At 40.1% G+C, this 17,130-nt stretch overlaps 1 protein-coding gene across 1 annotated transcript; it reads left to right on the top strand.

The window, feature by feature from the left end:
- Positions 1 to 1,119: 1,119 nt before the first annotated feature.
- LOC139609961 (splicing factor U2AF 65 kDa subunit-like) lies at positions 1,120 to 16,760 on the top strand. The gene is made up of 11 exons (XM_071465035.1): positions 1,120 to 1,484; positions 5,082 to 5,256; positions 5,731 to 5,834; positions 7,160 to 7,311; positions 7,402 to 7,518; positions 8,606 to 8,744; positions 8,829 to 8,908; positions 12,420 to 12,542; positions 12,633 to 12,719; positions 14,001 to 14,243; positions 15,173 to 16,760. The coding sequence occupies exons 1-11, from the start codon at positions 1,436 to 1,438 to the stop codon at positions 15,302 to 15,304; spliced, it is 1,401 nt and encodes a 466-aa protein (XP_071321136.1). The 5' UTR covers positions 1,120 to 1,435; the 3' UTR covers positions 15,305 to 16,760.
- The last annotated feature ends 370 nt before the right edge of the window (positions 16,761 to 17,130 follow it).

Genomic DNA, 17,130 nt, shown 5'->3' with positions numbered 1-17,130 from the left:
GAGGTCTTTTAATAGCAGCACAGCTGAGTCAGTTATTTTCCATGTATGTTGTCAACATGTTATGTTTAGAATGGCAGGTGGGGGGTGAGAGAGGTGTTTCTATTGGCTGCTATATGACTTCCTTTAGGTGAAAGAAATAACAGATCATAAGTAGAAACAAGCTTCACAGGAGTCAGGCTCTGTCAAAGACCTTTGTACGAAGCAGGAGCTGAGTCTCGAGGCTGGGATGTGTGTGTGACTGAAACAGCCTTTGAAAAAATACATCTTTAACATCTTTGTATTTTTGACTGATGCTTTACAATAAAAGCACTTTTATATAATAATTTGTGCTTCAGAGAATAATGAGCATTTTTCACTATTTTCTGACTCTAACAATGAGTCAATCTATAAAGAAAAAAACAGTCAGACCTTTTGATAATGGAAATAATTGTTGGTTGCAGCCGTAACACTTCTGTTATGATGGATTAACACGTTTTCTCTGAGCTAATAACACAAATCTAAAACAGACCAGCTCGAATGAAAGATAATTTAGGTCTTAAAACCAGATTTCCACTGAACATGAAGGACGTAGAACCTGTCAGAGTCAGTGTTGTGGGTATAAATATCTGTGTGATGATGTGGAGGGAACCTGGGTCATGTGGGGCTCCGGGTCATTGATCCATCCATCTGTGCACAACACAGTGCTACAAAGACATTACACATTGGGATGTTTATGTGTGTGTCTGTATGCATATACTGTATGTACATGTATATGATATACTGTTACTACGCAGTATATCTGCACTTAAAAGTTCACTGTGAGTGAATTTAACGACTATTTACTGCTTTGTGATATTTTTAAGGATTTTACTCAGTTACTTGTGGCAAAAATTATGAAGAAGCAGGAAACCTGATAGGACCCAGTCAGTAGGGTTGAGTGTGTGTGTGTGTGTGTGTGTGTGTGTGAGAGAGAGAGAGAGAGAGAGAGAGAGAGAGAGAGAGAGGGAGAAGAAATTAAAGGCTCGAAAATTCTGTCAATAAAGTTATGAAAGTTAGAAAGGGTAACCGGATGTTGACATCATCACAATAAAAGCATGTGGGTCATGGCTCCTGTAGTCCTGTAGTTCTTGTACAGCTTTAGGCAGCAACCTTATGTAGCCAACAACAAATGTGTTTGTTTTAACTCGGTAAACACCACAAAAAGATTATGTGTAGTAAAGATTTGTCTTTAATAATTAACAGACTCTGCAGTCAGGAAATATAGAAAAAGGCTCCAGGTGGCGTGCTCTGATTGGCTGGGTGGTTTTATTTTGAATGCGATAACCGGATGTTGTGTGTGTGTTAACTCCCGGAGTCTCCGGGTTTCCGCCGCACTGACAGCGGGCTTGGGGTCCATCGCTCCCTCCTCAGAAAAGCCAAACCTGAAATATTTGTTCCCAGCAGTATAACCGGTATAATGTCGGATTTCGAGGAATTTGAGAAACAGCTGAGCGAGAATCGACAAGGTGAGCGTTGACGGCGTGTCCGTGTCCCGGTCCGGTCTGTAAGCTAGCAGAGCAGCTCCCCGTGTGATTTTATGAATGAATAACCGACCTGTCAGCAACTTTACCGGGCAGTTTTCTCCGCTGTGACTCAGCTCGTTTGCCTTTTTCATGTCAGCATAAATTTACTGTCTCATCTTCGCCCCCCAGCCGACGTACAGCCGTTTGCTAATTTAACACAATTCTGAACGGAGTCTGGGCGCCGGTGTGAGGACACGGTTTATCTCCTGTCTGTTCTCCTGCGCGAGAGACAAGATGCAAAACCCCATTTAATCTTGCATTTCTTTCTAATCTCGTCCTTTTCTACGTGGATACACGCAGGTAGAAATAATTTAATGTGACACTTTCTGAGTCCCCATGATCTACTTTTTAATTCGGGGTCCATTATTAAAGGATATATTCTCTATTTTTCAAGTCACGTCAAGTTAAAACAATTATCAGGTGTCCACATACATTTTTATTTATGTATCAGCTGATCTGTGTTTTCTGGTTATTGTGAAGTTTTGTGACACAGTTTTATTTTTATAGGAGCGCTTTGTAAATCCCAGTTATGATGGGGATGATGATGATAAAGGTCATTGTTATTATTACTGTTGTTGGTGTCAGGGGAATAGCACAAATCAGTGGCGAGGTATTGTTTCAGTTGTGTTGGAACAATTAAAGGACAGTGCCCATAAGGTCCCACTGTACAGGTGCTGGTCATATAATTAGAATATCATGAAAAAGTTGATTTATTTCAGTAATTACATTCAAAAAGTGAAACTTGTATAATGAATACATTCATTCCACACAGACTGATATATTTCAAGTGTTTATTTCTTTTAATTTTGATGATTATAACTGACAACTAATGAAAACCACAAATTCAGTATCTCAGAAAATTAGAATATTGTGAAAAGGTTCAATATTGAAGACACCTGGTGCCACACTCTAATCAGCTAATTAACTCAAAACACCTGCAAAGGCTTTTAAATGGTCTCTCAGTCTAGTTCTGTAGCTACACAATCATGGGGAAGACGGCTGACCTGACAGTTGTCCAAAAGACGACCATTGACACCTTGCACAAGGAGGGCAAGACACAAAAGGTCATTGCTAAAGAGGCTGGCTGTTCACAGGGCTCTGTGTCCAAGCACATTAATAGAGAGGCGAAGGGAAGGAAAACATGTGGTAGAAAAAAGTGTACAAGCAATAGGGATAACCACACCCTGGAGAGGATTGTGAAACAAAACCCATTCAAAAATGTGGGGGAGATTCACAAAGAGTGGACTGCAGCTGGAGTCAGCGCTTCAAGAACCACCACGCACAGACGTATGCAAGACATGGGTTTCCGCTGTCGCATTCCTTGTGTCAAGCCACTCTTGAACAAGAGACAGCCTCAGAAGCGTCTCGCCTGGGCTAAAGACAAAAAGGACTGGACTGCTGCTGAGTGGTCCAAAGTTATGTTCTCTGATGAAAGTAAATTTTGCATTTCCTTTGGAAATCAAGGTCCCAGAGTCTGGAGGAAGAGAGGAGAGGCACAGAATCCATGTTGCCTGAGGTCCAGTGTAAAGTTTCCACAGTCAGTGATGGTTTGGGGTGCCATGTCATCTGCTGGTGTTGGTCCACTGTGTTTTCTGAGGTCCAAGGTCAACGCAGCCGTCTACCAAGACGTTTTAGAGCACTTCATGCTTCCTGCTGCTGACCGACTTTATGGAGATGCAGATTTCATTTTCCAACAGGACTTGGCACCTGCACACAGTGCCAAAGCTACCAGTACCTGGTTTAAGGACCATGGTATCCCTGTTCTTAATTGGCCAGCAAACTCGCCTGACCTTAACCCCATAGAAAATCTATGGGGTATTGTGAAGAGGAAGATGCGATACGCCAGACCCAACAATGCAGAAGAGCTGAAGGCCACTATCATAACACCTGAGCAGTGCCACAGACTGATCGACTCCATGCCACGCCACATTGCTGCAGTTATTCAGGCAAAAGGAGCCCCAACCAAGTATTGAGTGCTGTACATGCTCATACTTTTCATGTTCATACTTTTCAGTTGGTCAACATTTCTAAAAATCCTTTTTTTGTATTGGTCTTAAGTAATATTCTAATTTTCTGAGATACTGAATTTGTGGTTTTCATTAGTTGTCAGTTATAATCATCAAAATGAAAAGAAATAAATATTTGAAATATATCAGTCTGTGTGGAATGAATGAATATAATATACAAGTTTCACTTTTTGAATGTAATTACTGAAATAAATCAACTTTTTCATGATATTCTAATTATATGACCAGCACCTGTATGTTCAGTGCAAGTGATGGGAGACTAAACCCACTCACACAAATCTATTCAAGAGTTTAACCAAAAGCTTAAATGACTGGAACAAAGTGTCCCAGTTATGAGCAGATGACAGATAAATACAACTAATGTAGATGTAGTGGATCGATTAATGGATGGAAAAATAATATCGTGATGATTGATAGTTAATCATTTTAACATTTTAAGGCAAGAATGCCAAACATTCCCTAATTTCAGCTTCTTTAATGTGAGGAAATAAATATAATAATATTATAATTTTTGTTCAGACTGTTGGATTAAAAACATCATCACCTTGGGCTTTAGGGAATTGTCTTGGACATTCTTAGCTGTTTTCTGACATTTTAAAGTCTGAAATATTGATAAATTATTCAATAAAATAACTGTTACGCTAATTAGTAATGAACATAAATGATACATCGAGGTGTAGTGAGATAGAGCAGTGGAGTTTAAATTAATATTCAACTCATAGATTATACCAGACGCAAAAAAATAAATTATGAGAATAATTGTGAAAACGAGCCCACAGGTCGTCTGTCAGCAGGTCACTATGACCCAGAGTCAGGTTCTGTTGCTAGGCGACATCTAGTGGTCGTAGTGATGATGACAGGAGCAAAGGGAAAAGTGCGGTGACAGTAACCATGGAGACGAAGGTAGGTAGCCCAACTTTATCCAGAGACTGATCCAACCTGTCAGTGGTGTAACTGAACATTCATGTGGAGGATCTCAGGTATGAATCGTTTTTTTTTTTTTTTGAGCAGAACCAGAACCCAGTTCTGTGGCTTTTACTGTGGCTCATATTGATTTCAGTTGGGAATCCAGCTCTGCACACAGCTGCTGTGCTGATGGTTCATCTGAGGTTGTAAAAGCTCAGGTTTATCACTCAAGTGATAAATTCCACAAAGTGTAGAAACCATTCCTGGGCTACTGTGAACATGTCTGTCGTACAAGAAATATAACCTAATGCCTGTGGCTCATCCCCACACCCCTGTAGAATCACTGTGGCACTCATCTTTTTTGTTTAGTGTTTTAATAGCTTGTGTGTTTGTTTGCTGGTCCTCCAGGGACTGTTTGTGGGAAGGATGTGGGCTTTGGAATTATAAAGTAAGAGTTTGAAAAACCAATAAAAACATCAGAATATTAACTAGACACTGCAGATTCTGGGGAAATTGCAGTGGGACTAATCACCAGATGAATTTACAGTAATTATTGGCAAACCTATAGTAAATATTTCTTGTCACTTTTTTTTTCCTGATCACACAGAACGAGAAAGAGAGAGACACAAGAAGAGGAGTCGCAGTGGATCTCCGGGCCGAGGAGACAAACATCGCAGCTGGAGCAAAGACCGAGGGAGTCGCAGCCGAGAGAAACGCAGCCGCAGCAGAGACAGGAAGAGCCGGGACCGCCGGAGCTCCTCCCGGGACCACAAGAAGCACAGGTCAGTGGGTGAGAGCTGCCTCCTGCGCTCCAGATCCAGAGGCAGAGCACAGCTGCAGCGACAGCATTTTAATGTGAAAATACACCAGTGTCAGCATGAATCAACAGTGGGTCCATCCAGATGAGCCGAGACTCAGTGGACTGAGTTCATGTACTGTTTTCTAATAAAGTTCTGTTTTAATAGACTTTCACTGCAGACCTGTCTTAGCAGGAGAAACACAGGTGTTACAATTAACATTTAACCTGGAATTGGTTGGAACTAGTTTTTGGTCACACAACACAACACTTTATTACAATTACTTTATTTATTATTATACAACTTCACCTGCAGGTGTGTTTACATCGTGGGTCTTTAATGCAGCATAGTTGTGTCAAATGCAAACAGTCCATAAAATAATAAATTAGATTAAATATTAAATGCATGATATTGTCCTCTCCTGCTGGAGCTGTCATTCTGTGTGTTTTCTGTGTCTAGTCACTCTCCGAGGCGAACAAGGAAGAAAAGGACCTGCAAATACTGGGACGTGCCTCCTCCTGGCTTTGAACACATCACACCAATGCAATATAAAGCTATGCAAGGTACCTCCTCTCATGTTCTCTGTGCTTGTTCAGTGTCGGAGTCAGACTTCTTCAGAGCAGCACCTACCAGCATGTAGTTTTGTTTTTGAACTTGTGTGAAGACCTGAACAAGGCTGTAGTTCTGCTCCCAAAAGGGATGAAACCAGGTCAGACCTGAGACCAGGTTCGGGTTCGGGCGACTCAAAGGTCCAGTGGTTAGAGCACATAGTTCCACAGAGGTGTAAGATTCAGCTTAAAGATTTTACTGTGCATTTATACTGTGGTTTAAATATCCCAGCTAAACAGGGGTTTCTTTAAAACCTTTAACACCTGATCGCTGCAATCCGCACCAATCTCTGTACTCCGTCTGAGAGTCATACCTCAGTCAAATCTGAACACACAGAGATGAAACACATTTTTAGATTCATTGTGACTTATACTTTCTGAAGATATCATTATCTCAATGTATCACAATGTCTAACATGAATAAAAGTTCATAAATCGACATAGAAACCACAGAAAAAAGACGCTTAATTTAACTCCAGAACTTGCCTCACAATTGTCATGTTTTTATATTTTCTTCAGTCTTAAATGAATCCAGTGATAATTGTCTGAACATCCACAGGTACGCTCCAGACAGGAGCTGCTTACCGCTTATTCTGCAAACTGTTAATGGAGCCAACTTATAAACAAATACAGGCTAAAAGGACAGGGCTGCAGTCGTGACAGAAACGACTCATTATAGCTCCCATATAATGAGAACTGTGTTCATGATAACAATAACAACAGAAGAAGAAGAACTGATCACAGTCTCCTGTCGACATGGTTCTTTCCTTCCTCAAACACTGAGACATTTCATATACAGATTTCTGCCATCTGCTGAAAACCTGTGGACATGTGGGGGTTGTGGGGGGCACAGTTTTATCTGGTGGGAGGCCCACAGTGTGAGACTTATCAATAAGGAGATCTGCTTTATGGTAATATGTAGTTTTCAGTCAGTGTGGCATTGATTTGTCAGGTATTTAATCTTCTGGATTAGCCACAAACAGAATGTCCTGTCTGGTTTTTATCCTTGTTTCAATTGATTTTCCAGGAAAATGAGATAATAAAATAAAATAATAAATATTGTGCTTGAGCTTTTTTATCCATGTCATCCACCACTGAATTCCAGGATCTCTAAGATATATACTGTAAAGAAGTACAGGTTGTTGCAGGTGTTTTTCTGGGGTTATAAAAAACCATAAATTATATAATATATTCATATGAGTCACCTAGAAAATGTTGCGGAGGCTGACGAGCCGTAGCTGTAGCTGAAGGAGAAGCTGTGTCCTTTATGTTCCCGACAGCCGCCGGGCAGATACCAACAATAGCTCTGCTGGCAACGTCCACCACCACTGGAGTGGCTGCAGCACCGACACAAGTGCCCATAGTGGGCAGTCAGATGACAAGACAAGCCAGACGCCTGTATGTTGGAAATATTCCCTTTGGGGTGACCGAGGTAAAGTCTCCAGTGGCTCCTGTAATGTTTCTACTTGACACAGTAAAGTTTGTCCAGAGTGTCCAGTCACCGTGTTTCCTTCCTCCACAGGAGTCCATGGCCGAGTTCTTTAACGCTCAGATGCGGCTTGCAGGCCTCTCACAAGCGCCAAGTAACCCTGTACTTGCTGTGCAGATTAATCAGGATAAAAACTTTGCTTTTCTAGAGGTATGTGTTTCTGATCCCCATTCATCCACTTCATGTTTCTGCAACAAAACAGATAAGGCCGGGGATGTAGTTTATTTTCGTTGTTGTGAGAAATCCTGCAAAAAAACAAACTAACGTTGGATTTATCCTCCGAACAAATATGTAAACTGATTGAGCTCATTAGTCTTTGCCATAGAGCTCCATCGTTGTCTCTCCAGGTGTTTTCTGTACAGATGTTTGTCTGCTGTTGTTAGCCACGATAGCATTGTCGCTCTACTGATGACAAAGTCAGTCGGCTGCACCACTTTGGTCCAGACTAAATATCTCTACAACAACTGGATGGATTGTCGTGAAAAGTGGTCCATGGTCCACAGAGGATGAATCACAGTGACTTTATGGCTAAACACCTGTAACCAGTGTGTGTAGGTGCAGCCTTACAGCAGGAACACACTGCCTCGTGCACGTGTGTCCATACAGGCAGCGTGTCTGCTGCAGCTCTGTCTACATGGAGTTTGCAGGATACTTGAATGTTGGATTTCTATTCATTATAAATTAATTTCTGATTCATATTTGACAGAAAACGTCACTTAAAAAACACAGTCTCCACAAGCAGCTGCTAAAATGGTTAATGGTTATTTTTCCGTGACGAGACTCTGAGCCTGTAGACCAGGCGACGCGGCCGTGAGGCGGGAGATGGCCGTACGCGTGTCTGCTCTGACGCGTTAACAAATGGAGCCGCCTTCACACACCACGCATCCAGTGTGTCCCCGGCCTTACAGAGCTTCTTGCAGGGCTGTAGACTCTTGGTCCTGTTGTCAGACAGACTTGACCTCCCCAAGGTGGAAGAACTCCAGCCTCAGATATGTCAGTCTGCTGCCCGGACAGATCTGGGGCGACTGCAGTTATTGTTATAAAGAACACACCTGACAGGTCAGACAGAGCTGTGGGTGTGTAGCTGTGTGTGACCATGACGGAAACAGAAAACTTGCCCTGAAATTCTTTATCAAAAAGCATCAGGAGGTGTGCTCTCCTCCTTCATCATCATCATCATCATGTTACTGTGAGGAAACTGTGCAGCAGGAGTCTCACAGTGGTTTTTATTTTCTAGTTTCGGTCTGTGGACGAGACGACTCAGGCCATGGCCTTCGACGGAATCATTTTCCAGGGTCAGTCGCTGAAGATTAGACGACCTCACGACTACCGACCTCTGCCCGGGATCTCGGAGCAGCCAGCTTTCCACGTCCCAGGTTTGATGCTGGTGTTTTTAAAAGAACAAGTTCTGCTATGTGATGTAGAAAACTTTGATTGAAGTTCTTGTGATTTTTGTGCAGGTGTCGTCTCCACCGTCGTTCCAGATTCCCCCCATAAACTGTTCATAGGAGGCCTTCCTAACTATCTCAATGACGACCAGGTATTTAATTGAGAGCAGAATGAACAGGTGCACTCATGTTTCCTCAGTTTTTTCTCTCACTTGCTGAGGTTTTGATCTCACTGACACACAAAAGTCAAAATAGCTGAAGTGAAAGACGCCACAGTATAAATACAAATAAACACACAGTATGAGGGAAAGATAAACAGGTTAGTATTTAATGACTGTATCTGTGACTGTGTATCTGATATTTTAAAATACTCACAATGAACAACTTCTATACATCATTAGCATTTTTTCAAAATAAATGTCTATTGCCAAAGCTTTTATTTTGCTAAATCTATCTGATATTAAACATACAGTGTTTATACTGTTGTTAATTATACAAGAATATTATAAGAAGGCTTTTTGTGACTTGGCTATCTCAGTAAACTGCTTATACCTTTCTCATGTTAAGCAAACTGATTTAGGAAAGGTAAGCAAAGTCCAGTATACTTACATTAGAGACATGTAGTTATCTCTGTGTGGTATTTAGGCCTGAGTGTTGCTCCTCATTCATTTGACTCAGGATTTTCAAAGAAAAAGTCCACCTGCTAAAAATAACAGGTTTTAATGTGATTTTGGGAGGGAAACGTTAATCATGGAGCGTGAAATGGTTTTGGTGTCAGTGCCTCAGGTGTTTTTTATAGGCTCACAGTTGTTCCGGTTCCTCTGTCTCCGGATGGTTAGTAGATCAGGATGTTTCCATTACAACAGGTTTATTTTGAATAAGACTGTGGCTGTGTGTTCAGATTTAATCAGCTATACTATATTTATATCAACCTTTTCCAACTCATGACCTGCTTGAAAATCTGAAAAATGTTGGCGTCCCACTGGATGTAATCTTTTATTGCGCAGTCAGACTGAGAGAGCAGGCAGGTGAACGACGATCCAGCAGCGAGGTGAAAGTTCACTGGCTCATCGCAGTGATCGAAGCAATATTTAAACATTTGTTATGTCAGTAAACATAATTTCATTTTAAAAGATATAGAACATAAGTAATATTAGATTTTTCAAATAATTAAGTTAAATGAACCAATAATTATTTACATAATGAAATTTACTATTTCACCAAAATTGCACTGTTTTGAAAATGATTTGTCTCCCTACTTGCAATACCTTCATGACCCACCAGTGGGCCCCGGCCCTCAGGAAGGGAATGACTGAGCTCTGCAGTTCTGTGTCTGTGGGTTCAGGTGATTCAGTCTCTGTTACATAATAGAACTGTCAGGTTGATTTTTCTAATGAAAAATGTATCTTAATTATTTAAAGAACAAATTGAAGAGAGATGACAAGATTGTTGATTATGAAAAAATAATTACTTTTATTTTTTCAAATTCTCAAATATCAAAATCAGTATCAGCCTAAAAATCCATTTCTGTTTGGGAAGTCCTACTTTAAACATGTGTAGGCTCAGTTTCTGGTGGTTTCTGGTGGTTCCTGTTGGTCACCTTTAAAACCAGGCTGAGTGAAAGCGGATACAACACAAAGTCACTTAACACCAGAACTGCAGTGTACATGGTAAATGATCCATGATTAAAAATAGAAGAGAACCTGGGGGTGGACTTTTTCTTTGAGAATATCAAAATTTAAAGTAAAAAGCAGTTTGAGAGTCGAGCTCCATCTTTGCTCCCAGGTGAGCAGATGATGTGAATTACACAGTGAATTTAATTCTAACTGTCCATTCTGTCTCATTAACTCTTCATTAGTTCACAGAGCACATGTAGCCTGATGTATATTATTCACTGACTTTTTTAAAAAATATATATATATATATATATATTACTTGCAGTCACTGCCACTGCGTTGATACTCACAGCTCTTTCATTTTTGTTCCCCCACTTTGTCCCCAGCTAGGGGCCTGTAAGATCGTTAAGTCTGCGCTCATAATTTGTTCAGTAGTACTCATCTACTGCTGCCATGCCAACATGTAACACAAGGCAAGTAAGACATTCTGGTCCTCACACGGATACACTCCGAGCCAGCAGGCTCCCTTACTGGCTGCTTTCTTTCTCCCATCATGCTTTTGGAGCGCGTTTAGGACCCGGGGATTATGGGTTAAGGACTGATCATTAGGATTTGGAGATGTAGTTGTTGTTGGTGGTGGTGGTGAGTTTTTTTGAGGGGTGGGGGTGTGTTCATATTGTAATGTAAAGGTAAGAGTGTTTAATCATATTGTCTGGCTGTTCTGGTGCAGTCACCACCAGAGAGTCACTTAAACCACTTCACGTAAAATCAGTTTTTTATTTCCTCCTCAACACGAGCCTTTTACTGCTGAGCTTCTTCTCAAAACAAGCCTCTGAATCTCTGAATGTGAGACTCATCGCTGTCTAATGTATAACTGGGTCTCAGAAACATGATTAGTCGATTCATCAATTAGCTGATCAATGGACAATAGAGATGTTCCGATACCATTTTTTTCTTCCCAGTACTGGTTCCAACACCTGAGCTTGTGTATCACCTGATCGGAGCACTGATCTGATACCAATGCTTTAAATAAAAAAGACAGTTACCAGCTGTATCCCACTAACCCTGATGTGACCGTCCTTGTTGTGTGGCCTTTGTACAACATGAACAGGTGCATGAATGACATAGAATCTTTCTTTTATTATCTCGTTTGACTGACAATCATAAAAATTGCATCTATATATAAACAACAACAACAACTCCCACACCCGTGAAATTAAAGCCCTGCACACTTTGCCTTTTCACCAGTGGGACATGTTGCCAAATCACTGACATTTTCCTAACATCTCATGTTACACTATTAACCAGAAATAAATTCTTCTTCTCCGCTGTGAAACAGTAGCACAACTTCCTGTGTAGGCTACGAAGAGGGCGAAGAAGAATTGATTTCTGGGAAATCTGCTGTTTTATCCAAGTGTGAAACTATAAAGTTTATGAAAAGCTTTCATGGTGTAAGATCAGTGCATAGACTTAGACCCATACCATATATTAGGCAGTACCAGAGGTATTTCAGAGATTTACTATTGGTATTGGAACAACTCTATTGGGAAATTATTGAATTCTGCTAATTGATTAATTGTTTTTAACTTATTTTTTTTAAGCAAATTTTCCCAAAATTACTGATTCCAGCCTCTCAAATGTGAATTTTTTGTAGTCTGTCACAACAGTAAATTCACCATGTTGGGTTTCAGACCCCTGGATTTTGAGGGGCATTAGAAAAACAACCTGCAGAATAAGTGCTGATGAAGATAATCGTTATTTGCAGTTGTTTTCCAGATGATCTTACACACTGTCTCTTCTAGCAATGCACATCCATTATATATGAAATGCACATGTACAAACTGGGACAGCAAAATGTATTTAATCACATACATTTTGTTTCTGTTAATCTTGTTGCTAAAAACAGTAGATTAAACATTTTCAGTCCGTTCCCTGTTTTCTGATTTTGACTATCAAATGGACATTTAGAATTCACTCTGTACAATAACACATGATGTTCACTGTGAGCTGTCAGTCTCATATCTCGCTGTGTGAATCTGTTGTGCAGGTGAAGGAGCTCTTGACGTCATTTGGGCCGCTCAAAGCGTTCAATCTTGTGAAGGACAGTGCCACGTCACTGTCAAAAGGTTACGCCTTTTGTGAATACGTCGACATCAGCGCCACTGATCAGGTAACGATGGCGTACGACCTCTCTGTGTTAAGCTCATCTGTTGTGTGTGTTTGATCGGCGGCTCTGAGATCTCTGCGCCATCTTCATCAGGCAGTCGCTGGGCTCAATGGAATGCAGCTGGGAGACAAAAAGCTGATCGTCCAGAGGGCGAGCGTGGGAGCTAAAAACGCCAATCCTGTGAGTAGGACGTCTACCCTCAACGCTTTTTAAAGGTCGTTGCAGGAAAAGCACAGATGTTATTAAAAATAATGACAACGGTTCTGTTCCAAGTGTTTCAGTAAACTATGAGTGTCACAAATAACTGCATTAATCCATGTGTCTGAAAACAACATTAACCTGTCTGACAATTTCATGAAGTCCAACATGTGGAAATGAAAAATAGGTTTAGCTGGGGGCTTTTTTAAGATGATTATATTATTGTATTTTATTGGATGTTTCAGGCCAAAGCAATGCTGCCACTAAACGGCAGCTCAAAGTTTTATTTGTCACATTTCAAGGTAAAATCTACATGAAGCTAAGCAGAGAAATGGAAGTCAGACTGTGCAAAACCTCAAAAGATAAATAAAAGACCATGTTATGGAAAACATTGCACATGGCAGGAAATATGGTGATATTTGATATTATGGAATATCAGCCCAGTTCTGACTGTCACAGCTGTTCCTGAGAGTGTTTATTAATCACCACACCCTCCGATTCATGCGCACCTCCGCCCAGCCCTTCAGCTCTTTCTGCTGCTGCACCTACATGACCCAAACGTGCCGGTTTGTACTTGTCACTGCACCATTAAAACACGGCCATGTGTATTTTATTCATTTTATTTTGATTTTCAAATATGTTTTATTGAGCAAAAGGAAGTTTTTCATATTCATGGTAAGAAAGAATTATAAATTTATATAATTTATATTAAACATTTTTCAGGTATAAAACAGATGATATGAAGGTATAAGGATCATGTTTGGAATTAGAACATTATCCAAGATAAACAATTGAAAAGGAAGGAGAAATAAGAAAAGAAAAAAAATAAGTAAAAGAAAAAATAATAGATAAAAATTGACAAAAATAAAGAAAAAAATTAAGTGCTAAAAAATAAATAAGGGAGATAAGGATAAGAGTGGAAACATAACTCAGATAAGACGGCTCAGGAGTGGGTGAGTGTATTCAAAAAAAAATAAGAATAACAACAAAAAAGAGCATATACACACAAATGTGTAAATCCACACTTATCTTTAAAAATCAGACTGTATTTATGGTGAGAAATCCTGTGTCTCCTGAGAAAAGGTTTTCCACAGTCACTTGTGCTTTTCCTGCTGTGATGTGTCAAAATGTTGAGAAAGCCTGTCAGGATCAAACTGCACTCTGGGTGGTGGGTGTGAAGGCTGTGACGTGAGTCTGGACTGATTTCTTACTTCTTCACAGCGCTGAGTATTTGTACATAACCGACTCTTCCTCTGCCCGCAGACCTCCATCATAGAGACCCCGGTGACGCTGCAGGTCCCCGGGCTTCAGAGGCTGCAGAACTCTGGCATGCCCACGGAGGTGCTGTGCCTTCTCAACATGGTGATGCCTGAGGAGCTGGTGGACGACGAAGACTACGAAGAGATCCTGGAAGACATCCGCGAGGAGTGCTGCAAGTACGGCAGCGTCCGCTCCATCGAGATCCCGCGGCCTGTCGACGGTGTGGAAGTCCCCGGCTGTGGAAAGGTGAGTCCTGTGTCTGTACAGTTGCTTTTATTTACATTTTATATTTTATTTTTTAAGTTTAGACTCGGTATTAACTCCACAAAACACCATTAAAGGATGTTATTGGTCTTTGCTTATGATTTTAAACAGGAAAAACGTGGTGGCTGTTGCCGCCTGAACAAAGCTGCTACATAAAGAGGTCATGAAGCTGCAGCGTCATTGTTGCTGTGATAACAAAGATATCATAGCTCACCATGTAGCATGGCTTTGTGAGACTAAACGTTGCTTCTTTATTAACCTCTTGTTCACATTTGAACTGAACACAGGTTTATATTGGACCCTTTTTTTCTAAGTGGAAACATTTTTAGCTGCACTTTGCACTAAGATTCAAAGATTTTTAAACTTCCTGTGGACAACAGTTATGATGTTATAATGTATAATATAATAATATGTTATAATGGTTTCACATTATAAACAGTGAACATGAATTACCATGAGATCCTGGCCAAGATTGAAATAATTAATGAAGTTACCACTTTCACACAGCACCTCTGCCTCTCAGTTTGGAGGGGACAGATCGATCCTGCTGCTGTGTGGTGGCTGCAGGGTTGGAATAAACTCAGAGGAAAGGACAAACAGCATTTCTGTAAAAGCTCAGGTTACATTCAGTGACAAATGAACAACAATGCTGGTAAAACTCAATAATCTAAGCCCCTACAGACTAGTTTTGGGATCTTGGTGAAGCACAGATTTGACAAGAAATCCTTGAAAATACCTGAATCTCAATTCCTGACATTCATCCCTATACATTCATTTACATATAAACCTAATTACAGCCTTTTGAAAAAAAAAAACAAAAACATGTTTCACGGCCGTACATAATGTTTATCAGGACCTTAAGATGTGTAAGGCCCGTCTCTGATCTTCATACCGACTGATCTTGATTGCAGATCTTTGTGGAGTACGTGTCTGCTGCAGACTGTCAGAAAGCCATGCAAGCCCTCACCGGCCGCAAGTTTGCCAACAGAGTGGTGGTCACCAAATACTACGATCCAGACATGTATCACAGACACGAGTTCTAAAGCACAGCTGAGTGTGACGGAGAATCTCCCTCCTCCTTTCTGTTTGGTTCAGTCTCTTGTTTTCCTCCTCTGAATGTTGTGAACATGTCCTTAGAGACTGGACTGGGAAAAGGCATTTTATTACATCTTCTACTCTACAAACTGAACTGCATTGTGTGTTTCTTCAGTACTGAATATCTAACTCCCAGCTTTAGCCTAATACCCCCACAGTGAACTGAACTCATTCTGAATTTTAAAAAATACTGTAGTATACATTACATTTGCAGTAGAATGAATGTGACATGTATCTTACCTAAACCTAAACTAATACTGCCTGACAATGCCAGAATAGCTGTCTATGAAGTATGCACTGTATGAGAAAAAACAACAGTCAAATGTTTAGATTTCCCTCCTGAGCACAAATATTTATTTCAGTTTTAGACCCAGACTTGAGAAGCCATTATAATGTTAATTGAGTGGCTATGAGAAAAAAAAAAGTTTTAAATTAATTAATTTATTTTTCCAGAGTAATATTTTTCCTTTACACATCATATATTGATGTTCCGTAAACATATACATGTTATTAACTGTACTGCTTATATAGACCAAATGTTGACTTGTTTTGTGAGTGAGAAGATACGTTTTGTCAGAGCGGCCTCAAAGGTCATTTTGTAAATATGAAGCATTAATGTCTGAACATAAAGAATTGGCCATGGACACTGGAAGCTACTTGAATTAGAAATTAATCAAAGTCAAAAATGAATCATTACGATTGAAAATATTTTATGAAATACTGTTGACTGTTTTTTTAAACCTCGCCCCTGAGCAGTGATTGTTCAATGGCAACTTAGCAACGGTAACTATGAACATTAATGCCATGATCAAGAAGTAAATTATTTATTCTAACTAAATACATTATTTTGTGGGGTCAGCTATGCGTCACTCACGTCCAGTGGTGTAGTATTAACCCACTGTGTGCTGGATGCTATCACAGTTTAAGCTAACGGTAGCAACTAAGCCAGTGGGTTTAAAATACAAGTTCATGGGCTAAACAGCCAAACAGAATAACAGTCTGATCTTAAAACTGTCTTATAATACCTGGAATAACTAAGCTAGCTCTACACAGCAACACTGCAGTGTTAGCTTTGTCTTCAGTTTTTTAGCATAGTATCATGTGTGCAGTTATCAAGTGCATGTTAAGACTGAAAACAACTCAGCTGGAGACCTTAAAATGTCAGCTGTAGATTCTGCCTTTTTTCAACCGATTCATGGAGTAGTGTGAATGTTAGCTTCACTAGTTAGCAAGCTACAGCTAATAAAATCTGAGAGTGAGAGTTGCCCTTTCAGCCAGAAAAAACTGTACTTAAAAAGAACATATGGTGAATCTTCCCTGATAGCATTTAAAGTGCTAATGTGCTGTGTGAGAGAGGACAGTTTAACCCACATAGCAACAGTAACTAAGGGGGGTGGGGCTTAACCCACATAGCAACAGTAACTAAGGGGGGGTGTGGCTTTATACACAGTCAACTGTATTTTTTGAACCAGCAATAGTCAATAATTTGTCAAATAACAAAATCAAGTTTGTCTTCATGGTCTTATTTAAAAAATAAAGCAGATATGCACATGTTAAAAAATGCACCTTTAAGTTTTGTAGATAGCATACTGAATGATTTTTTTACGCTTTGTTCTTTGTGTGCTGTTTTGCATATGTTGAAGAAAATGTATTAAATTAGAGCATTAATTTATTATGAAATATTATTTATCTGCATAGAAAAGTGCAGGCACAAATACGTGATTCGAACAAATATGTAAGCAATTGGGAAGATGACCTGGTCTGCTCATACAGA

This window comes from Trachinotus anak, unplaced genomic scaffold, assembly GCF_046630095.1.
Source record: "Trachinotus anak isolate AG129_WGS33_773 ecotype Australia unplaced genomic scaffold, CSIRO_AGI_Tana_v1 ptg000003l, whole genome shotgun sequence".
Lineage (NCBI taxonomy): Eukaryota > Metazoa > Chordata > Actinopteri > Carangiformes > Carangidae > Trachinotus > Trachinotus anak.
The sequence above is the reverse complement of the archived record's forward strand: the minus strand, read 5'-3'. Positions and strand labels throughout refer to the sequence as shown.

Excerpts from the sequence above, each read along its gene's own strand:
- LOC139609961 (XM_071465035.1), top strand. The coding sequence starts at position 1,436 with ATGTCGGATTTCGAGGAATTTGAGAAACAGCTGAGCGAGAATCGACAA. Across the intron at positions 1,485-5,081 it reads GCTGAGCGAGAATCGACAAG|AACGAGAAAGAGAGAGACAC; the intron begins GTGAGCGTTGAC and ends CTGATCACACAG. Across the intron at positions 8,745-8,828 it reads GCCAGCTTTCCACGTCCCAG|GTGTCGTCTCCACCGTCGTT; the intron begins GTTTGATGCTGG and ends ATTTTTGTGCAG.